Genomic DNA, 24,214 nt, shown 5'->3' with positions numbered 1-24,214 from the left:
TAGTTTTTCCTTATTGTTGATTTATCTTTTTTGTAAGTTGCTTCGATGTTTGTGTGCTGTTGCTGCTGTTTTAACAGTCAAACGGTGTACAAATTTTATGAAGCAGACACATTAGCACATAAATCGGCGGTAGCCTGCGCCTGCACAGAGAGGTTCCACCGACCTGCCATCCCCACGCGTGGGGCGCTGATATTTCCCAGGAAGCGCGGTCCAAGCTGACTTGGCAGCTTTGCCAGGAGGAGGAGGAGGAGGAGGAGACTCTTCCCTACCTGCCCAGTCAGGTCCCGCCCCGCCTTCCTTCCTTGGCTGCGCCAGCCTCTTAAGCCGCCCGGTCAGGAAGGAGGAGGAGCTGTGCTTCGGAGCAGCGGCGGAGAACAGGCGAGGCGCATCAGCTCCGGTTTTCGGTTTGCAGCTCCGGTTTTCGGTTTGCCAAAGCCGCGAGATGGGCAGCGGCGGGACCAAGAAGGTGGCGGTGGTTCTAGGCGGTCTGGGCTTGGCGGCGTTGGCGGGCCTCCTGCTCCTCTGCCTGCCAACCAAGGACCTGCGGGAGCCTCCCGCTTTCAAGGTAGGTAGCGCGCGTGCAGCGCCCGGCATAATCCAGACGCCCGGCGTAGCCTCCGCTGCAGCTGGCGTGGAGGTGGTGGGGGAAGATACCTGAATCGGGGCACAGCTCTGTCTCCTCCAGGAAAAAGAGCATGTGCAGAGGCACTCAGCTTTGCAAACTGAGCGGGCTAGGGGCAGCGTTCTGCAGCAGAGCATCTGCCTTATGCGCGGCATGTCGCAGGCGCAGTTATTGGCATCTCCCAACAGAGCTGGCAGCCTCCCTCGTCTAAGAACTTGGAGAGCTTCCGCCAGCCAGAGCTGGCACTGGCAGCGCTAAGCGCGGCGGACCAGTGGCCTGAACCCAGTATAAGGCGGCTTCCTAGAGTTCCATTCTGATCCAGCTCTTCATTCAGAACAATGGGGACCGGAGCCTTATTTTCGTAGGGGAAGGGCTGTAGGGCAGCCTCAGAGCGCTCGCTTTGCGCGCAGGAAGTTCCTCGTCCGGTCCTTGGCGTTTCCAACGGGAGTCACACGGGGCTTCTGCCAGTCAGTGTCAGAGGACCAGTTCCTCAAACAGGGAGATGGGATGGGATGTTGTTTCTAACTTCCACTTTTCTGCGGGTGGTGGCAGCGCGTCTCCCCGCCTCGAGTTTCCGAACCCATTTAATGAACTCTTGAGCTGAAAGCAAACCAACTTAAATGTTTTATCCAATTGAAGAGTTCAGAACAGTGGCGTAGCGTGGGGGGGCGCGGGGGGGGCGCGACCGCACCGGGCGCAACATCTGGGGGTTAGGGGGCGCAAATCCACGGGTTAGGGGGCGCAAATTACTTGCCTTGCCCCGGGTGCTGACAACCCACGCTACGCCACTGGTTCAGAAGATGAAATAAAAGGGCCCCATCCAGGATGCAAAGTTGGGAGAGAGCTCAATGTATTACACAGTTTCCATACGAACCTCTTCATCTTTCTGTTCAAAAGTTGTGAAAAAGTATTTCCAGTTTGTTTTTCGTTTGGGGTGTGTGTGCGCGCGCGCGCGTGTTGAGAGTCATTCGGGACAACGCTCAAATTTTCTGTTATCCTTATTGCTGTTTATTAATTTATTAGCCAACCCCTCGTGCTAAGGTTGGCGGGTTACAGCATTAAAACCAATATTTAAAACAACTTAAACTCTTAAAGCGACTTGCAACCATAAAAATATGTTGGGTCCTAAAAACACGCGCCTCGAGTGTTAAAAGCATTGGTCCTTCATAGGCGTGGGGACGTCTCCTTGCTTTGCGTTCTATTGTCGCGGCGTTTAAGGGTTTGTCGATTTAGATGCGTTTTCCAGGTGGTTTGATTGGAGGCGGGCAGGGTTAATGGGGTTGAGGAGGGAAATGGGTCGCTAGGGAGAGGGGATCCCTGACTTAGCATCTGCCTGGTGCAATTGGAAGTTCATCCCCACTCCCGAAAATTGCCATTGGTTTTGTTCTTGAACGGGTGGTGGAGGAAGGGCATGTTCCTCCTGGGCAGTTTAAAGTTTAGCTTTCTGGTGAACAAGTCTTTGCACTGTAATTCAATGGTAGCAATTTTTAGGAGTTTCGTTGGAACCCAGGGCTGAGCCCCAGGGGCTGAATCCAATCTCTCTTCATGGAGCGCAGCGAAATATGGTCCTTTGAGGCCCTGTCTGTTCTTGGCTCTGGCGCCACCTATTGTTGGTCTCTCTGCTTTCTGGCTTTCTGAAAGTTTTAAACTGCTGCTGTTAGTTTTTCTTATTGATGATTTTATAATATTGTATTTTTTGTAAGCTGTTTTGAGATTTGGTTGTTGTTTTAACAGTCAAGTGACAGGCAATTTTTCTGGGCGGCCAGCCAGCTTAACTGAGAAGTGGTGGCTAAAAATGTAACAGTAGCTCTGAGCGTATCCAAAGTGCCACCCTACTTACTCATGCTCTGCTTATTACTTTTTTTTAATCATCTGTGTTTTAATATGCTTCTGAGATTTTGTACTTAGCTGAGATGACAAAGTTAATGTGTTTAATTAGAGAAAAATATTTACTGGCATTTATTCAGGACTGGAAACTTCTTATGGACTTTTTGTATGAAATAAAATGCTTGTAATATCTGGATTTGAAGATTTAAAAAATGGTTTATAGAAGATAGAATGGTAGGAAATTAATGAGTAAAAACTATATTTACCTGCAGAACAGAGAACCGGGAGTCTTTTTCATAGAGTATTTCTTTCCTTTTTCACTTTCTCCCTTTCTTCTTTCATTTATTTCCCTTTTTTCTTCTTCTTTCTGCCTTTATTCCTTTTTAGATTAAACATTTATTTCAGTGTATTATAAAAAGATATTCTGTACTGGGTATGAACTTTTGTATATCTTTGGGCAAGTATCAATAAATATAATTAAATGGGGGGAGGAAAAAATGTTTTGAGATTGTTTGCTTACATGTTTCATTTTCTTCATTTTCAGCTTTTTGGCTATAACCTGTATTTGGCTGACCAATAAAAGTTGTTGTTGTTGAATAACCACACCCAACCTGCAACCATCTAAAATCAGAGGCTAATATTTCTGAATGTGACAGAATAATTTGAGTACAGGACTGAATGCCTATAATCTCTCTGTTGTATTAATTAAATAGTTTGTGTTATGTGGGGGGAGGGGGAGGCGAGGGTCCTGGATGGCTTTCCTGGGTGCTAAAACTGGGGTATGTCCAGGGAGCGAATCATCTTCAGTGACAGGAACTCTGAATTGGTACCTTATTTTTCAGCACCTATAACAAAAAAACAAAACAAAAACATGGTACAAATCTTTCAGACTGCACACCACACTTTTTCAAAGCAGAAGGGGTTAAAATGAAGTAAAAGGCCACACATTGTCTCCAGCAAAGTGCCACTGAATGTGCCCATTAATCTAGCATTGGATATTACCCATCTTTACATCTCCTGGTTAATATTAACAAGCTGAGATATTAAACAGAACAACTTCAGAGTGCGTGTTCTTTTAAGAAACAGTGGAAGGGATAAAAAGGGATTGCTGGGTGGACCTAAGGACCCCCTGCCCTTGCCCACCCACCCCTTTTGAAACCAATTATCAACAATTTGAAGGAGGTGTGTGGGGGGGAATCTTCTAAGATATATTAATGGTCTGGGTGGCAATGCACTTTCTTGCTATCCCCGCAAGGCCTTCAGGGCCTTTGGCACATGGCGAGGGAGACACAGGTCAACTCATTTAGTCGCAAAGCCTGCTAGGAAAATTTAATGTCCTGTTTTGGGGGAACCCAGTACTGTTGGCCTCCAGTTCCCATCAGCCAGAACTGCCAAAGGTCAGGGGTGATGGGAGTTGCAGTCCAGCAACATCTGAATGGCCTCAGGTGTTCCTCACACCTGGCCTAGTGGGCAGCTTCGCCCTGTGATAGAAAAATCCCAGTTTATCACACAGCAGCTCTTTCAAGATCTTTCAGTGGGCCAGGGTTTGCACCTGACCCTCCCATCTCAGAAACCAACCCCCTCCCAATACTGGCATGGAGTAACGGTCACAATCTTTCTTCCTTTCTACCTCCCTGGAGAGAAAGGCAATCAGTCAGCTCAAGCGCTCCAAAACACTTTAAGAATGCAAGGGTCATCTGTTTAGATCAGGGAGGGCAAGGACTTTGCTGGCATAGAACATCTGCCTGGCATGCACAAGAGCCCAGGTCTAAGGCCTAAGACCACCTTGGGAAGCTGCTGACAGTCGGAGGAGGCTGGATGGACAAAAGGTCTAACCTGATACAAGGCAGCGCCTGATGCTTAGAACAAGCAATCTGTTTGCTGGAAATACTCCCAGTTTCCGTGCCTCCCTTTTTACGGTGGTTTATTGGATTCGTGTGAGGTATCTTCTTTGGCAGTTTGTAGTTTCTGCTTTGGAGAGATGCCTGATTTTTTTTGTTTTTAAAGGCAATAGGAACCATCTTCAAATATTTGGAACGCTGTTCTCTCTTGTCTCTTGTTCCAGAGGATAAGAACCCAGATTAGTGGGTGCACATTGCAAGAAAAAGGGCTTTGAACAAAGTGGTAGGCAGTGGAACAGAATGTGGTTTCTCCTCACTGGAGGTTTTAAAGCAGAGGCTAGATGGCCTCCTCTCAGGATTGTTGTATGAGATTTCCTACATTAAAGGGGTGAGGGCTGGACTAGATCCTTGAGCTTAGCCCGTCATCCATAGCTCCACCCCTCTCTTTTCACAATACAGTGGTACCTCAGGTTACAGACGCTTCAAGTTACAGACTCCGCTAACCCAGAAATAGTACCTCGGGTTAAGAACTTTACCTCAGGATGAGGCGGCGTGGCGGCAGCAGCAGGAGGCCCCATTAGCTAAAGTGGTACCTCAGATTAGGAACGGACCTCCAGAACGAATTAAGTTCTTAACCTGTATACAGTGGTACCTCGTGTTAAGTACTTAATTCATTCTGGAGGTCCGTACTTAACCTGAAACTGTTCTTAACCTGAAGCACCACTTTAGCTAATGGGGCCTCCCGCTGCTGCTGCGCCGCCAGAGCACGATTTCTGTTCTTATTCTGAAGCAAAGTTCTTAACCCGAAGTACTATTTCTGGGTTAGCAAAGTCTGTAACCTGAAGTGTATGTAACCTGAAGCGTATGTAACCCGAGGTACCACTGTATACTCATCAAGGTTCTGCTTGCTCCTTTCATATCTATCAACAACAACAACACAATAGCAAATATAACAACATAAGCAACAACAGTAGCATTTCAATACTATAAATACTACGAGATTGCATTAATCTTTCCTCACAGAGATGGTCTTGCTCCTTGGGAACCTCTTCCTTGAAACCTTTTCCATCTAGGCATCTGGGTTGGCCCTTTTTTGGGTGCTGAGCACCGTGCCAGACAGGCAAGATGCCTTCCATGTGATCACAAATTTCCAGTTACATTTAGGGCCTATCTGTGTTCCCATCAGCAGGGCAGGTGCAATATCTGCTGTCAGGGAAGATGAGGTGAGGTTAGACCGGGGAAGCCCTCTTGTGTCATCCACACTGTGGAAAGTGTTGCCAAACATGCCTCGTTCCACGTGCATTCCTGCCATAAATAAACACAGGGCAGTGTAGGAGTTCTCCGCCTACCCTCCTGGTTATTGTTTAAATTGTTTGGGGCACTGCTCCTTATGCCCTCCCCAGAGGAAAGGAGGCAAGAGAGAAAGGTATCCCAGCTATTTGGCAACAAGGATCTATTGTGAAATGGCAATGTGAGCTTAGGAAATGAAGTGGCACATTTAGGCAAGGTCAGGTTAAACATTAAGAATATATATACTTGCTGGTGCAGTTTGCAAATGGAGCGAGGCTGTGTGGAGAGATTGCGAAAGAGACTTCCTTGTAGTCGTCGTTTTCTTCTTTGGCCACATTTTTGCACCATGGAAATCTCATACTGTATCTTCCTTGTAGGGCACATACCAGACATGCATAAATGTAAGCAGATCTGCTAGCATTTCCTTTTGTTTATCTTGCTGCCCTCCATCGTGATGGAGGCCATTTAGGTGGCTTTCGATGTAGAGAGAGAGAGAGATGGTTAGATGACGTTGCTGGGCTGGAGCTCCCAGTGTTCCTGATCACTGGCCACATTAGCTGGTGCTGATGGGATCTAGGTCTGGTCTTGGACTGGGTGGGTGACCATCTAGAAGCCACTTCCACCTTGGCTTCTATGATAGCAGTGTCCAGTATGGTTTCAAACTGGATGGGAAACTGTGTTGAGATCCCTACCTTGCAGGGAATTGGTCTAAATGACCCTCTACAGTTTTATGATTCTACGGAAGAAAGATTCTATAGATCTTTGCATTTATTAGCCAACCTTTCTTCCATAGAATCAAAGTATTATAGAGTTGGAAGGGACCCTGTAAAATGAAGCGGACCTTCCAGATGTAACCTTCCAGATGTTGCTGCATTGCAGCTTCGCTGTTCCCCACCCACTGCTATGTTGAGGCCAATGCAAAATGGATTCCACAGAGCCGCAGAGGGTTGAAAGGTAAATAGAACTTCCACATGCAGGGGCAGTCTACCTCTAGAACAGATAGGGCATACAAACAGTAGATCACCATCAACTGCCACCCCCTGCTTGCCCCTTTTGGGACCTACGGTGCTGACTAAGTGAGATCATTGCTTTCCGCTCCTGATTGTGGTTTACCCACTTCCTGCCTCTGGCAGCCTGACATCTCCTGCTGATTTCTGAGGCGGCACTGCCATGACATAGGCTCACTCTTTTATTATTTCTATTTAAAGGTAGTCAAGATTTCCCACCTGTGAACATGGGATCTGTGGGTCCATAGAAGGGGGATGAAGGACAGAGAGGGAGAATTGTGGGTTCATATCTTGCTTCCAGCATTCTCGCTCATCATCCCCTTTAATCTGCGCCATGGGAAGAGTCACACTGACCTGTGTTACACAGTCACTGGAAAGCTGTTTGCGAAAAGTGAAATAATATAGAGATTGTTCAGGGGAGTTTCTGCTTTTGGTTACATGCATAAGCTGGGTTGCCGTGGGAGCATTGCATTTGGAGAGTCTCCTGGTGGGGCGGGGGACGGGGGGAGAAGAGGAGAGGCACGGTCTCCGCATGGGCATCCTGCCTTCCATGCTTGGTATGTAAATCTCTTTAAATCCCCTGGCACCACAGCCAAGTCTGAGAGTGCTGCTTTGCCAGGGCAGGAGAGAGTCTTTTAAGAAGCCTGGGAACAATCTTGCACAATTTTGCTGAGGCCTGCATCCAAAAACCTGCCCTGCATGCACAGAAGCCTTTTGGCACCTTGACTTTGCTGGAGGGGAGATCAGGAAAGCCTTGGGGCTAATTCGCGGACTGCATTTGCTAGAGACACTTCCAAGTCATTTGCAAAGTCTAAATCCACAGTAAAGGATGAGTGGTTTTTATTAACAATGACCCCCTAATGCATTCTCTTTCAGCATGGTTACCTCTCAGCAGTTCTCGACCTGTGGGTCCCCAGATGTTGTTGGACTACAACTCCCATCATCCCTGAGCTCTGGCCTTGCTAGCTAGGGGTGATGGAAGTTGTAGTTCAGCAACATCTACATCCACAGGTTGAGAAAGGCTGCTCCAGATATTACCAGGCTCCAACTCCCATCATGCCTGATCATTGGCCACACTGGCTAGGGCTGATGGGAGTTGGAGTCCAACAAAGGTTTTAGGTACTGTTTACAGAGCCTTGAATAGCTTTGCTCCAGGGTACTTAAGGCACCACCTGAATATTTGTATCTCATCTCAGTCACTGAGATCATCTGCAGAGCACTGCTGGTCATTCTCCGAGTTGGTGAAGTTCACATGAAAGCATCAGGAAACTGAGCCAGTCCTGTGGAACACTCTACCACCAGAGAACCAGCAAATTCCTTCCATTTCAACTTTTAAATGTCCACTGAAAATTTCTATTCCTTCAGGCTTGGAATACCTATTTCCATAATAGTTAGCTGATTTCTGATTTTAACCTTTTGATATGGTTTTTATTGTATGCCTTTACGCACAATTGCTGTAAACGGCTCTGATATATTTAGGAAGAAACGACAAAGGGTAAGAGCTGTTCAACAGTGGAATGGTCTCCCTTGGGAGATGGTGGTCTCTTCTTCCTTGGAGGTTTTTAAGCAGAGGTTGGATGGCCATCTGCCATGGATGCTTGAGCTGAGATTCCTGCACTGCAGAGGGTTGGACTGGATGACCCTTGGGTTCCCTTCCAACTCTACAATTACATATGATTTTAAGAAACATCATATGTAAATATTTTTATAAACATCTGGAGGGCCACAGGTTGCCATATGGAGTGCTACTTGATCAGGGTCTGAGCCATTCCAGTCAGCCATGCCCCTGTTCTCCATCCCCACTCTGTCAGTCATTATCCCTTGACTACTGACCACGCTCGGTCTTTATTCAGCAGTTTTTAGGGTTTTCTCTTTCCACCACTCCGACTGCACTGGGGTTTTTTTTTACTGGGCATTTTTGTACTTCTCCAAACTTTGGGGCGGCCCCAAGCCTCTTAACCTCCTTCTTGTGTGTGGGGTGGTGATGTTATTTTGGCTACCTAAACCTTGACTCTCATAGCCTGAATCTATCAGTCGAAGGAATGATTTGGAACCTTGTTCTGTGACCTCCCAGGGCTGATCTCCTCCCATTCCCTTCTGCTCGTTCCTTCCTTCAAGTTTGATGACGCCTCCTCTGGCGTTTCTTCTTCCTTCCTCCAGATTAGCATTCAAGTCACTCGGGAGTTATATAAATGCTGTGCTCTTTCCCTGCTTTCGTTCCTACTTTCCAGCTGGAACTCTCCCTGACTCTCCTGTAACTTTGCCAAAGTGTGACTTCATCTGCAGCCTCTGAGCAATGCTGAAGCCCTGTTTCCCAATCTCTCTCGCTTGGAAGCATTGGCGGGTAGAGCTTTGGGAAGTGACAAAATGTGCTGTCACAAACTGACATGATATCTTAGGAATACAAGGAAGAGCTGGGTCAGGGAAGGGCTGTAGCGCAGTACTAGGGCACCTGCTTTGCCTGCAGAAGGTCTCAGGTTCCCCTAATCTCCAGGTAGGGTGAAACCCTGTGTGAAACGCTGTAGAGCTGCTGGCAGTCAGTGCAGTGATACTGAGCAAGATGCATCCAGTGGTCTGATGGTATAAGGCAGTTAAATGACTACACCCCAAAACAGTTGGCCATAGAGCGAAGCAGAGAGTGGGGGGTGACCCTGGACTGAGCCTTAAGGGGTCCCCAGGGCTTGGTGCAATATGTTAACTGTTGCTGGACCGATTAGCAAGAGTGATCACAGAGCCATAACTTCACATATGTAAATGGACAACTTCCAGTAACATTCATATTTGACTTCAAAAGTGGAAAGCAGAAATAGCATGGTTTCTGCAAAGGCAAGCCATGTCTCATTAATCTTTTAGAGTTCTCTGAGAGAATATACAGGCACATAGAGGTGACCCAGCTGAAATGGTGTACTTTGTCAAAATATTTTTGAAAATCTAAGCACCTCACCCAGGACTCCTGAGTAAGCTTAGCTGTCACGGAATGAAAGGTGGGGTCTTTTTTGTGAACCAGGAGCCTATTAAGAAACAGGGAAACCAGGAAGCAAAGAGTGGGAATAGATGGACAATTCTCTAAATAAAGAGATGTAGGAAATGGAGACCCCCAAAGGATTGGTGTTGTGACCTCTGCTTTTTAACTTGTTCACAAACTATCTACCTGTATATGTAGGGATGAGCAGTGAGGCAGCCAAGTTTCCTAGTGTTACTCAGTGGCATAGCATGGGTTGTCAGCACCCGGGGCAAGGCAAGTAATTTGCGCCCCCTAACCTGGGGCAAGGCAAGTAATTTGTGCCCCCTAACCCCTAACCTGCCACCGCTGCCAGCTTCTTTTTGCTGCTGCCTGGTCTGGTCTGGTGTGGTTCTCTCTCGCGCTCAGCGCTGCGCTGGGCGGCCGCTGCACTGGCCCTCCCCCAGATAGTCCCTCACTCTCTCTCCGCACCGTACGCCTGCCCCCCCCCACAGTGGGCGGCGACCCGGCGGCTCAGATCGGATTCACACAGCCAGCACTGCAGTGAGAGAGAGTGAGTGAGCCAGGTAGGGGCAGAGAGCTGAGAGTGCGAGTGTGCCCCCCCCCCAGATGTTGCGCCCGGTGCGGCTGGCCCCCCCTGCACCCCCCACGCTACGCCACTGGTGCTACTAAATTGTTTAAAATAAAAAGAGTTTGAGAAGAGCTCTGATAGGACTTCTCCAAACTGACTGAGTGGGTGGTAAAACAGCGGGTGCAATTCACTGTACACAAGCGTAAAGTGAGACACACAAATGAAATAGTAATATCGATTTCATGTTTATGCTCCCGGGTTCCGAGGAATAAATGTGGCCCTCTAGATGCTGCCTTGCAACAAGTCTCAGCATATTTCTGCATTGCAGGGGACTGGAGTAGATGACCCTTGCAGACCCTTCAAAATCTACAGTTTATGATCTACGAGCTGCAAGAGTCAAGCAGCATCTTGGAGGGCTTGCAAGAGACTCCAGGTCTTGCCCTTCTTTATTTCAAATCAGGACACAGAGAAGCTGCAGTCAATTCTTCTTCTTGTTGTTCTTCTTTCTGGGAATCCCAGAGATGTTCTTTGCAAAGGTCATTCAGCTGCTGCCAGAATGAGCCCCTGTGCGCTTAGAATAATTCTTCTCTGTCCGGCAGATTGAGTGCCAGGACTTCTCCAAGAGACTATTGGGCTTGACTTGGGCTTTTTGCAATGCAGCAGAGGCTGTTTTAAGGAGGATCTCTTGAATTCATTCTCTCTCACTGGTGTTTCCCTCTCTCTCTCTCTCTCTCTCTCTCTCTCTCTCTCTCTCTTCCTTTCTTTCTTTCTTTCTTTCTTTCTCCCCCCCCCTCTCTCTCTGCCTCTGTGGCTATTTCCTTTCTCAGAGCTTCAGATAATGTTTTCTGCTCAGAGTTCTGGTTGCACCATGACATAGGTGCAAACTCCTAGGGGCCAAGGGGTCTTTGCTCCCCCCTTAAAATATTTGAGGGAGCCCACCCCCCACCCCCCACTGATGGGCATTGCCAGTCAAATGGTGTGCATGTTCCACATCTTGTGATTGATTATATGGGGTGGGGCTTACCCCACCCTGTATAGTGTAGTATCAAAATAGGGCTCCTTTTTTTGGCACAATATGGATAGACGTCTTTTGAAAATTTGAGGAAGAGGTTTGGCTATATTTTACAAAAACTATACCAATCAGTATTCCATTACTGATTCCATCAAAACTTATTTATACTCTTGGATTTATCTTAATGCTACCAGCATTTTCAGCTGTACACAATTACTTTCCATACATTAAATAAACGTTTTCCAATCTTCTTTAAACACATGTTCTTCTTGTTGCCTTATTCTATGTTAAGTCTGCAAATTGTGCATATTCTGTCAACTTAAGTTGCCATTCTTCTTTGGTTGAAGCAAATTGCACAGCATTTGATGCATAAGAAAGATTACTCTCAGGCTGAAGATGTCATTAATATATGCAGGTTGACAGGCCAATGCAGTTTCTGAAAGTTGAGGTTGTGTACTGGGAGGTGGGGGGTGGGAATGGTCAAGAGCAGCCTTTGCCTATGCTGACTGGGGCTGATGGGAGCTGTAGTCTAACACCGCAGGAGGGCACCAAGTTAGTGAAGGCTGGTCAAGAGGGTAGCTCAGGTGGCCCATGTAATGTTGGGGTTTCTTTCACCCCAGTTCCTCCCATTCTTAGAGCCAGCCAATCAGACGGCCCATTGTCTATCCTGCCATGACAATGAATTGCAATGGCTTGGTCACTGGGTGTGGGTAAATGGTTAAAAGTTTGAACTTGGAGTTCATGCAAGCACCTTGCAAAATTTGCTATATAAGGGCATTCTCTGAAGCGGAAACACAAACCCACTCTGCCACCTCCAGCTTTCAGTTTTAGATGCATTGTGAAGATGAAAGGAAACATTTTCTTGGTGGTGTAAAGAAATTCAGACTCTGGTTTTGGGTCTCTCTCTCTCTCTAACTACTGATTGTTTTCTCTTCTTGGGGGGTCTCCTGAGATCCTTCTGCTGCTGTTTTACAACCCAAGCCCCCCCCCCCAGGCCCCCAATGATTAGAGTACAGCAATTCAAGGAAAACCAAAACCTCCTGGGGCCACTGTTACGCACAGCTCAATACCAAACCATGTGGGAAGTTGTCTCCCCTGTGGCTCTGCGAAAGATGCTGCTCTGAGTTGGCATCCGTTCAGTTGCTCTCCTCCAGGAAGTGGAAGCTTCCAGGAAGTGGGGAGACAAGTCTAACACGCTCCACATTCTAAGGATAGATCACAACTAATAAATGCTTTTTGCATTTATGTTGATGGGGAAGCAGCATTTCCTTAGATTTGGACGTGCTAGCCACAAAAGAAAGGTAGCAATGCTAATCGTGGACCCCTCTGCATTTCCAACTTTACTATAAGAAGACATTATTTAAAGGATACCCTTCAAAAATCTAAGGGCATATTGGCATTCCTACCACCACACATACATACATGTCCCCTCCCCACCCTGTATCTTGCATTCCCTCCAGCAACTACCGGTAAGTGATGGGAGATCACAAATGCAACTAAGGGCAGACAGGGTCTCTAGGACCAATCAGACTGCTGCATTTTGGATCCTATTCAACTCAGTACATAACAGGGTCATGTACCAGGGGAGGCAGATTCATGGAGCAGAGGTCTAGCCATCATAGCTAACAGCCATTGGCAGGTGGAGCCTCCAGGCAGTATGCCTTTTGAACAGCTACTGCAGGGGCCAGATCATTGATCCACCATGCTCACTGTTGTCTGCACTGACACTCTCCAGAGTTCCAGCTTGTGGCTGTTCCCAGCCCTGCCTGGAGATGCCCAGGATTAAACAGGGGAGGATTTTCTATGCTGAAATAGTTGGCCATTGTACAAAAACAGGATACTGGACTAGATGGACCAGAGTCCCATTCAGCAGGGCTCGTCTTACACCCTTATGCTTGTTAAATGGAGCCTCCATTTGCAGAGGCAGTCTGCCTCTGAAAGCAGATGCTGGAAAACCAGCGAAAGGAGGCTCTTGCCTTTATGCCCTGCTCATCCTGATTGGCTGCTGGAGGTATGGGTTTAGATGGATCTTTGGCCAGATCCAGCAAGGCTCCTCTTAGGATATGTTGTTGTTCTTTGCACACACACCCCTCTCCTGAATGCGTAGGCTTTCCAAGAACTCTGTGATCTTTACAAGTCATGCATCTGGCAGTCCAAAGCATGTATTGCTTTGGAATTTGCAAGAGTCCAAGTCCCAACTCTAGATTTTTCCACCTAAAGGAGGGTGATAAAAAAACAGACTTCTCTCCAGGCTCTTTTGCGGGGGGCCTGTCAAGGAAGGGGGGGTGTTGGAGGGGTGGGTGTGGGTGTTCCTGGCTGAAGTTTGACCTACATATGTGCAGGCTGGGGAATGGGCTGCTCTCTGTTGCTGAGCTCACAATACACTGTTTATGGAAAAATTGGCCTTGTGAATCTTGTAGCTAAATAAGCTCCAGGGGAGCCTTGCTTAAAACCGGGAGGAGAGGCTGGACTGTGGAACAAGGCGGGAGGCATAGATGACTATCAGATGTACAAGGGAACATGGGCTGGCTTTCGGTCTGAATGTCCCCTTTTGGCTTGGAGTGGTCAGAGGTTATGGGAAAGAGATTTCAAGTGGCGGACGCTGGTCCTGCAAAAGGCGGAGCCAATGTACAAACTGTGGAGGCAAAGCAAGCGAGCTGCTCTGAGTTTTTAATTCCCTCCGCCCCTGACTCCAGCCAAACTGCTTTGGAAATCATAGAACTGTAGAGTTGGAAGATATCGGTCATCTAGTCCAAACCCCTGCAATGCAGGTACCAAAACAAATATATATGAAGAAGTCTAACCTCCTGCATGAAACCATCACCATTTGCATGCACACATTTTACACAAATGCCCCGGAGTGTTTGCAAACATTCCTCTCAGGTGTATGGTGTCTGTCATAGAATATTGGCCAACTGGAGCCTGCTTCTGTGAGTTTGGATATAGCTGTCATGAATCTTAAATCTGAATTGGATCTTAAGTTCAATTCCACATCAGCCTGCTATTTGTTCTTTAAGTTCTCATGAAAATTTATTGGTATTTTAATGCCAATTTCTGCTAATATATTCATCTTTATACACACCTTTGCCCAACACTTTTTTTTTTTTTTTTTGCAAAGCACATCTTCTCTAATGTTTGGCATCTTGGATGTCACTGCTACGAATACAGGCACACTGTTCCACACACTTTACCCAGTCTTATGCAATTTTGTGCACATTGCTGGACTGGAGGAGGATGGCATTGCAAAATTCAGAGGAACATAAATTTTGGAGGATGGCTGTATTTTTGTCTGCATATTTTTCGAGAAAGCAGAAATTAGGCAGGCTCACCTTTAAAGGTGATCTGGATGGAATTTCTCCCCCATCCTGAATAGTTGTCAAGACAGAGCCAGGCACTACTAGGGTAAGTGAGGTGCCAGGACTTGTTTGGAAGGAAACTGAAGCAGCGTTACCAGTTACAAGGCATTTTTTGCTTGCTCTGGATACTGTCATGTTGTCTGGGCAGCCTCTTTAGGACAATCAAGTTATTGCTTGAATGCAAACCGGCGAGTCTCGCCCTAGAAAATTAACTGCCCTTGAGGTGTGTATTAAGTAATCAGAAGGCATTAAGAAAAAAAACCCTTTTGCAAGAATCTCCACCAGATTTTTGACACAGAACTGGATCGTCCAGGTTCTCTGCAAAGTGGAGGGTGAAAGGCTGGTGCTGTGTGCGCATTGCTGCAAATTTGAGAACGTTATCCTAAGAAGAGCCCTGCAGCAGCAGGATCAGACCAGAGGGGCCCCTCTAGTCCAGCACCCTCTTCTCACAGTGGCCGACCAGAGGCTCATTATGGGAAGTGTGCAAGCAGGGCCTGAATTCAACAGCCGCTCACTCCCCACTTGCAATTCCGAGCAACTTGTACTGCCTACAATACAGTGCCGTAGCGTGGGGGGTGCAGGGGGGCCGGCCGCACTGGGCGCAACATCTGGGGGTTAGGGTTAGGGGGCGCAAATCCACGGGTTAGGGGGCGCAAATTACTTGCCTTGCCCCGGGTGCTGACAACCCACGCTACGCCACTGCTACAATAACAATGATGGGTTTAGTTTGGATGTAATCTGAGGGGTCCCTTATAGTCCTGTGATTCTTGGCTGTGTTTTGTTCATCAGGAGAGGGTTTACAGAACAAGGAAGACCTCTAGGGATTATCTTGCTGGTTCTGAGACAGTGTTTAGCTGCCCTGGCTTTTGACATGGAAGCATGTTCCATCAACAGATGGGCTCTTCTGAAAGGAGGTCATTTGAGAACCAGAGAATCATAGAATTGTATTATTGTTGATGACTTCTGGGAGGAAGGAATGGCAGTTCAGCTGTCTCTCTGTTAGCTCAGTCTTCTGGTGTAGGGAAAGCAGACTGAGAGGTTTTTTGCTCATCCTACTAGAAAGAAACATTTTACCACCCCTGGCGGGAATGCATTCCAATATGAGGGTTTTGGTCTGATGCGCATAAGGAACTGCTACTGGTGCTACAGGTGATGATACAGAATTATTTTTGCTGTCTATGTTTATGGGGCATAACAAGGATATCAGGTCCAAGGACTTGATTCTGCATTTGCTAATTGCAGCTGGAGGAGCCGGCGTTTGACACAGGTAAGATTTTGATAACCTAAACTTACCATCCTGGTACAGAAGGATTTGGACTTTAGCAACAGCAGAGAAAATGATGCAGTAAATCAGCTTTATGCAAGGAAAAGGAAAACCACAATAATTTTGCCTGTTTTGTAAGTCAAAAAGTCAAAGACTTACAAAACACACAACAATGGCAGTTATGAACATTTGGCAACTTTAATATACCCTTAATGTGAACTCTGGAACTGTTTGATCTTTTATTCTTTGAGGTCATGGTGTGCCTTGTCCTTTTCTTGTATTTCCCCCCATTTTAATTTCTATTTTATTGTTTTCTTTTGGATAAATAAACCAGGGAATCCAAACTTAAACTTAAACTCTGAACTTTCCTCCCAGAAGGAGGATGACTTTAAAATGGGGGGGGGGTGCCCACAAATTCATAGAGGATCAGACTCTCAGAGGCAACCAGCCACAATGGCTGTGTTCTACCTCCACTGCCAGAGGCTGCATGTCTCCAAATGCTGGGACTTGCAGGTAGGGAGGCTGCATGTCTCCAAATGCTGGGACTTGCAGGTAGGGAGGCTGCTGTTATGCCGAGGTCCTACTTGTGGGCTTCCCATTTGGCTGGCCACTATGACAAGAGGATGCTGGCTCAGATGGGCCATTGGCCTGATCTGTGAGGGTTCTTCTTCTGACATTCTCATGTTTCTGAGTCAGACTACCGTTCCACCCAGCCAACCATTGTCCCTACTCTGCCTGGCAGTGATTCTCCAGGGCGGTGAGCAGAGAGAGCAATTTCCAGAGCTGATGCAGACATTGAACATGGGACCTCTTCTGCTTGCAAAGCATGTCATCTGCCACTGAGTGCTAGCCCCAAATGAGGGCTGGCAATCTTGAGCTGGCACCACTGGAAGCTTCCCAATGCCCACACCTCCAAAGGGGCCCCGCTGCCTCTCATTGTTGCTGCCTGTTTCTCACTCTGAAGTAGCACAGGAGGACCCAGAAGGTGAGGAGGGCCCTTGCCATCTCTGAGCTTTTCTGTGGACTGGACAACATCAGTGGGGGGAGGTTCACCTAGGAAGAGCCCACCCATCTCAAAATCTGGAGCTGGCCCTGTCCCAAATCCCGCTAATGGAGCTGGTTCTAGATGCCTCGGCAGTGTGGGTTTAGCCTGAGAGGTCAAGAGAGGGAGTTTTCCAGATGGCTTTGCAAGGCTTCGGTCTCCATATCACTAGTTGACAGAGAAGAGCCTTCTTTGCATCCTTGGGTTCCGTGGGGCAGCCTCATTGCCTTGTGGAGCTGGACACTAGCCAGCCACCACCATCCTTCAGTGGCAAAGCACAAGCTGCTATTTCATTCCATTGTGCGCTGTTACTTGTTGGAACGTGAAGGCTTATCTCCCTCCCATTTAATAATGCTTTTTGTTTCTTTCATGTAGAGCACTTAAGTCCCAAGTGCTTGTGGTTGCTGGCCAGAAAGGCTCTGCTCTTTTCTTTCTTTCTTTTTGTGATATGATACTTTATTTAGAATTCAACATTAACAAAGAAAAAAAACCCCACAGTAGTTGCTACATCAATTCCTTTACAATTAACCAATTTTAACAATATATAAATAGTAATAAAAAAATTACATAACATCACTTTTTAACTTATGGAGGTTTTCATATTACACTTTTGTCTCTTTCTTAACATATCAAAAAGAGAAAGACCAATAAGGGAAACAGAAAGAAAGAAAAAAGAAGAGAAAGAAGAAGGGGGAGGGAGGGAGAGGAAGGGAGAGGGGGGGAAGAAGAAAAATAAAACAGCTCTCAGAGTAGCTGACACACACTCAGTTAAAACTAGACAGTCCCTGTCCACAGGCTTGCAGTCTAAAGAACAGAATATAAAGGACAAGGGGGTGGGAATGAAACTCAGGCGCCAACTCTTAAACAGTTGTTCCTGTAATGACCAAATGCTGGCGCTGTTCAAGGGAAGGAGGTGCTTAGTGCAGCTGGTCTTTGGCAAAGCATCCCATCTCTCCTGCTGAGGCAGCCTGATGGAATGGCTGCCCCAGGGGATGGCTGAGGGAGAGGAGGAAGGAATGTGTGTCCAAGGGTTACGTTCATGCTGATGGTATGAGTTGTTGTTGTTGTTGTTTTCTTAATGGGCCAGGGCAGTTTTCTGTGGTTCCATGAACAAAAGCCTGTGGCCCTCCTGATGGCTGTGTTGGCAGGGGCTGATGGGAGATGTAGTCCAAAATGGCGGTGGGTGGGTGGGTGGGGACTCCAAGTTGGCAAAGGCTGGAAGAAACCTGCCCATTTGACTCGGGAGCCAGCCCAAATACAGAAGAGCAACCAAGTAGTGAAGTATTGGGTTTCTGATCTTATGCTGTAAGATTCCCAAGAAATGTTTATTGTTGGGTAGCTAAATAAAATAATAGAATCTTAGAGTTGGAAAGGACCGCAAGGGCCATCTAGTCCAACCCCCGCAATGCAGGTATCACAGCTAAAGAATCCCTGACAGGTGGCCATCCAAACTTTCTTTGAACATCTCAACTGAACTGTTCCATTGTCAAATGGACCTTACTGCCAGAAAGCTCTTCCTGGTGGTTAGCCGGCATCTCCTTTTTTGTTGTTTAAATCCATGGGTTTGGGTCCTACCCTCCATAGCAGCAGAAAACAAGCTTGCTCCCTCCTCCCTGTAGATATTTGAAGATGGCTATCTTGTCACCTCTCAGTCTCCTCTTTTCCAAGCTAAACATACACAGCACCTTCAGCCACTCCTCATAAGCCTTAGTTTCCAGACCCTTGATCATCTTGGTTGCCCTCGTCTGCACAACTTCCAGTTTGTCAATATCCTTCTTAAATTGTGGTACCCAGATCTGGAGGCAGGACTCCGGGTGTGGTCTGACCAAGGCAGAAGAGAGCAGGACTAGTACTTCCCTTGATTTGGATGCTTCTATTGATGCAGCCTAGAATTACATTGGCCTTTTAAAAATGTTTGGTTAATTTGAGTTGCCAGCAGCATTCTGCTGCCTGTGCCTTACAAAGTTCAGCTGATACAACAGCAGCAAAATTGAGCCAGTGGGTCTCTTCCTACATTCCCATATGCCCCACAGGACAGATAATCTGGATTTCTGAGAAGGGGGAAACAGAAGGGTTAACTGGGAAGAAAATGCTCAGATGCTTCCGGTTGCTCCCTAGCATGCCCCTACAGGCAGGGACCTCTCTTTTTTTAAGCGATCTGTTCCTTTGATGGTAGCTTTCTAAATAAATAATAGTTTATCTTTCTGTGTAAGTCTTTAAGTTGCCAATAATGCAATTGTGGCAAAATCTTGAGGGCCGTTCTTCTAAGTGGGGGAGGGCAATTTGAAGCAAGTGCATTTCATTATGTATTCTTCTGATCAGGGAGAATGATTTGATGCAAATGCACTTGATGATAGAATGGTAGAGTTGGAAGGGACCCAAAGGGTCATCTAGTCCCACTGCCTTCTTTCTACCCGGCCTTTTGGCAGACATTGCTGAACTTTGCCATCTGGGAATGGATCTGAGATTGCCTGGCAAATGGAATCTCTCCTACCCCCTCCAAGCTTCTTATCATCACCATCATAATTTATTATTTATACCCCGCCCATCTGGCTGGGCCTCCCCAGCGACTCTGGACGGCCCTCAACAAAGTATCAAAACACAGTAATGCATCAAACATTAAAAGCTTCCCTAAACAGGGCTGCCTTCAGATGTCTTCTAAAAGTCTGGTAGTTGTTCTTCTCTTTGACATCTGATGGGAGGGCGTTCCACAGGGCGGGTGCCACCACCAAGAAGGCCCTCTGCCTGGTTCCCTGTAACTTGGCTTCTCGCAGTGAGGGAACCACCAGAAGGCCCTCGGCGCTGGACCTCAGCGTTTGGGTAGAACAATGGGGGTGGAGACGCTCCTTCAGGTATACTGGACCAAGGCTTATCAGTGTCCTTCCTATCCCACTTGACATAAAACTGGTGAGGGCACCTGCACGGTAGTGCCTGCTAACTCAGGGGGCTATCAGGGAGTTGTGAGTTCAGCACCACATTCTGGTTGCATGGCTTTGGTGTGCCAAAGGCCCGTGCACCACACAAGGAAATTCTCTGGGCAAACGCCCTCCACTTCCCAAACAGTTTAACACCAAGTAGTAATAATAATCAATTATTCCCTTGCTGTTCTTGTGCTCATCGCTTCTCTCTTAGCTTCAGGATTCCTCACCCGTAATATAGGTGTGTGGATCAATTCAGGGGCATTGTTGCCCTGCCCTCTTCTTCAGTGGGCACTGGATCCCTTGCCCCTTCATCCCTTTAGTGGTGCAACTCCTGCTTTGCATAAAAAGCTCACAAGTTCAGCCTCCAGTGGCCTCTCTAGGCAGTGCTAGGAATCTCCCTGCCTGATGAGTCCCTGCCAGTCAGTGTAGGCAATACTAGCTGTATGGACTGCATAGTCTAATTATTGACAGTGCAGCATAATTTTTTTATGCCCTCATGAAAACTCAACAGTGTCTTTCTCCTTAATATATCCATTTCTGTATGTAGTTTCCCTAATACAATGCATTTTGTTTTGTACGTTACAATATGAATTACTTAATGTGAACTTCCCCCTGATATATGCATATTTGTGCATGGTTTTCACTCTGGCCTTTTTGGTTGGCCAAAAGGCTGCACTGCAGGATTCAGGGAAACAGGTTCTGATGCACAGCTCTGTTTCGGTTCCCTTCTTGCTTCGGGAAATGTGAATTGGGTAGGTTTGCATTTACATGAGGACCGAATTCCTTTTGCATCTCTCATTGGTGATGGGTGTTCCCCTTCTCCACCCCCTGCAGAAGACTTGTGTGTTTCAGTTCCCTGTTCTTCATGGGCATTTGGTGGGGTTTGCCTTGGCAAGCAGGAGGGAGAAGAAAGGACCTATTTATAGAATGGCTGTTCAGTCCATAGATGGTCAAAAGGACAGGAACCGTTGAGAACCCTGCCGTTCTCCTGCCATGGTCTGTTTTGAGAAGGAGCTGTGGGTCTCTCTGCTCAGGTGACAGCTGAATCTTTCCTGACGCTCTCTGGCAAAGAGCAAAGTCCAGGATATCAGCTCTGAAGTGAGTGGCCTTGTAATCCCTGTATGGAAATCCTGCACTTGAAGCACAGTTAAGGGTGGGCAAAGCTCAGTTTGCAGTTTAAAAGACAGGGGTGTGGCGGCTCCATTCCCCATCCCAAACCAACAGGAGTCCTGTCGCTTAAACCAAGGTATATGAGAGCTGCCTGCTGGTATTCAGAAGAGGGACGGTGGCACTTTGCATGTGCTCAGAGGCTACTCCCCTTGCTCAGAGAAACACAATGGGATCCAGCCCCCAGGGGAGCCACATTCAGTGGATCCTGGTTCCTTTCTGTGTGTACATTTGGAAAGCCTTTACCTATAGCCTCCCTAAATTAAATTAAATTAATTAATTCAAATCCAATTAATTAATTCTAATTTAATTAAATAAATTATATTTATTTTATATATTCATTAGTATTTTTTAATTCTACCATCACTCTTGGGGCTGCATGCATAGTTTTCATAGAACCATAATGTTAGAAGGGACCCTAAGGGTCATCTAGTCCAACCCCCTGCAATGCAGGAACCACAGCTAAAATATTCATGACAGACGGCCATCCAGCCTCTGTTTAAAAGCCTCCAATGAAGGAGAGCCCAGGAGGTCATCAGGTACCCACTTCACTTCCTCACATCAACCCTGCAAGCTGGGGGGAGAGAAAGAAAATGAGTGACTGTCCTAAATGTCACCCAGTGAGTTTCATGATTGAGGGAGGGACAGTAACAGTAAGGGTGTGGGCTTTTAGGGGATAATCACCATCCAGGAATTATACTTACCCCCAAACACCTTTCTTAATTTTTATTTTCTCTCACCATTTGCTCCTAAACTGGAAGTGAAAGAGGCTCTGCAAGGCAGGGAGGAGGACTGAACCCAGAGATTGCTCTTCCACCGTGGTTGAAAATGTACCGTATTTTTCGCTCTATAAGACACACTTTTCCCCTCCTAAAAAGTAAGGGGAAATGTGTGTGCGTCTTGTGGAGCGAATTTAGGCTGCGCAGCTATCCCAGAAGCCAGGAGAGCAAGAGGGATCGGTGCGCACCGATCCCTCTTGCTCTCCTGGCTTCAGGGGTAGCCACGCAAAGCCTCTTGAGCGAAGAGGGAGCGCTCCTGCCTCTTCGCTCAAGAGGTTTTGCATTGCTTTCTTGTTTTCCTCCTCTAAAAACCAAGCTCGTCTTATGGTCAGGTGCGTCTTATAGAGCAAAAAATACGGTAATATTTATGAGAACAGAAGGAGAGCCGGCTGGGTCCGGCCAGGGGCCCCTCCAGCATCTTGTTCTCACAGTCGCCAACCAGATGCCCCAATGGAAAATCCTGCAAGTAGGACCTGAGACCAAAGCCCCCTCCCCTTCTGTGCCCCCCAGCAATTGGCATTATTCAGAAGCATTCCTGCCTCTAACGGTGGAGGCAGAGTAGAGGCATGGTGTCTTGTAGCCTTTGATAGTCCTCTCCTCCTCCTCCTCCATGAATTTGACTGCTCCTTTTTTTAAAGCCACCCAGGTTGGTAGCCCCCACTGCCCCCTGCAGGAGGGAGTTCCACAGTTGGACTTTGCACTGCGTGAAGAAGGACTTTCTCTTATCTGTCCTGAACCTTCCAGCATTCAGCTCCATCGGATGTCACGAGTTCTAGCATTACGAAAGAGACAGGGAAATGCATAGCTTTCCCCATGCTATGCATTGTTTCATAAACTCCAATCATTTTCTCCTCTTGTAAGGTGTTAAATATAATACTTAGCCATTGAGCAGGGGCTCAATGGCACACCCATGCCTGCTGCCTCTTGGCACAGCTGTCAACATTTCCCTTTTTAAAAGGGAGATTCCCTTATTCCGAATAGGATTCCTCGCAAGAAAAGGGAAAAGTTGACAGCTATGCCTCTTGGTTGGGTCGGACAGGTGGGTTTTTCCTCTTGCTGGATCTTCACAACAGCCCTGTGAGGTGGTTTAATTTGTGAGGCAGAGAAGCCTCTTATCAAGAGTCACCTTTTGAGTTTCAGGCTTGGCCATCTGTAATCAAGAGTTCCTTCTGACGCTAACACCCCCCCCCCCTTCTCTCTTTGTGCCTAGTATGGAATTGTCTTGGATGCCGGATCTTCCCACACTGCCATGTTCGTGTACAAGTGGCCTGCAGACAAGGAGAATGACACTGGGATCGTTAGTCAGCACAGCATGTGCGATGTAGAAGGTAAGTGTGGCTTGTGTGCATTTAGGCATCCCAGCCTTCAGGGCGCTCTCCACCTTTACTGCAGCTCCCATCATGCTGTTAACAGAATGGGAATGCATTGTAGAATTGGGGTGTTGGGGCATCTGGCTGGCAGCTTACCTTTAAAAATCATTTTGAAATTAGAGGGTTCTGTCTGCAATTAGAGGCAAGAACGGTTTATTGGCAAGTTAAGGTACTGCAGGTCCTAGGTTTTGCAAACTGCAAGCAGATTACCTTAAATCTTAGCTGGTCAGCTGGTTAGGCTTACGAAAGATCTGCTTGTTGCCACAGCCTGGAACTTGTTACAGGATCCTCCTTTAGCTCAGACCCACATGTATCTTTTCTGCACCAAGGAAACCTATTTCTCAAACTGGTGGCGCCTGCCTTGGGAGTGTGTTGTGGCGGCTGGCTCTGATCTGGCCATTGTCTGAGCTTTCCAATCTGGCTTTTGTACAGTGGGCATGCCACAAGAGAAGCTGGGCTGGCCAGTCCACCATTTTCTCCCTCTCCCTTTTCCCACGGAGCGCCAGACAAAGAACCAGCCTCACCCACCTGCTTTGAAATCTTTAGTGCCAACTTCCTTTTCTTTTTTTAAGGCAATGTGGTCTCTATTCCAGAGCTGGCATCGGCCGGGCAAATGGCACAAAAGGCCCAGGTGCTTGTTTTCAAAACATAAAATAATATGTCACAATGGGAGGCCAGGCAGAGAGCCAGGTGGGTGCTCTGCCAGTGCCAAACCAACAAATGGTTTTGGGATCCAGAGGGTGGCTCAACAGGGCGTGATTCGGCAATGTAAAGGGCACAAGTTAATCTCCTGGCCATTTCATGCTGGCTCTACACAGCTTTGGGGAAAGCTAGGAGGACTTTGGGATGTGGGTGGCACTGTAGGTTAAACCACAGAGCCTAGGGCTTGCCGATCAGAAGGTCGGCAGTTCGAATCCCCACGACGGGGTGAGCTCCCGTTGCTCGGTCCCAGCTCCTGCCAACCTAGCAGTTCAAAAGCACGTCAAAGTGCAAGTAGATAAATAGGTACCGCTCTGGCGGGAAGGTAAACGGTGTTACCGTGCGCTGCTCCGGTTCACCAGAAGCGGCTTAGTCATGCTGGCCACATGACCCGGAAGCTGTACGCCGGCTCCCTCGGCCAATAAAGCGAGATGAGTGCCGCAACCCCTGAGTCGGCCACGACTGGACCTAATGGTTAAGGGTA

The 24,214-nt window shown here is 47.3% G+C and overlaps 1 protein-coding gene across 1 annotated transcript in view; it reads left to right on the top strand.

The window, feature by feature from the left end:
* The first annotated feature begins 336 nt into the window (after positions 1–336).
* Positions 337–24,214, top strand: part of ENTPD2 (ectonucleoside triphosphate diphosphohydrolase 2) — a 37,273-nt gene continuing 13,395 nt past the window's right edge. The window contains exons 1-2 of the mRNA XM_083485933.1: positions 337–565; positions 22,872–22,989. Of these exons, the coding sequence (XP_083342059.1) occupies positions 443–565; positions 22,872–22,989 (241 nt within the window). The 5' untranslated portion in view covers positions 337–442. The remainder of the gene's footprint in view (positions 566–22,871; positions 22,990–24,214) is intronic.

This window comes from Podarcis liolepis, assembly GCF_965112155.1.
Source record: "Podarcis liolepis genome assembly, chromosome: Z".
Lineage (NCBI taxonomy): Eukaryota > Metazoa > Chordata > Lepidosauria > Squamata > Lacertidae > Podarcis > Podarcis liolepis.
This window is presented reverse-complemented; position numbering and strand designations above follow the sequence as displayed.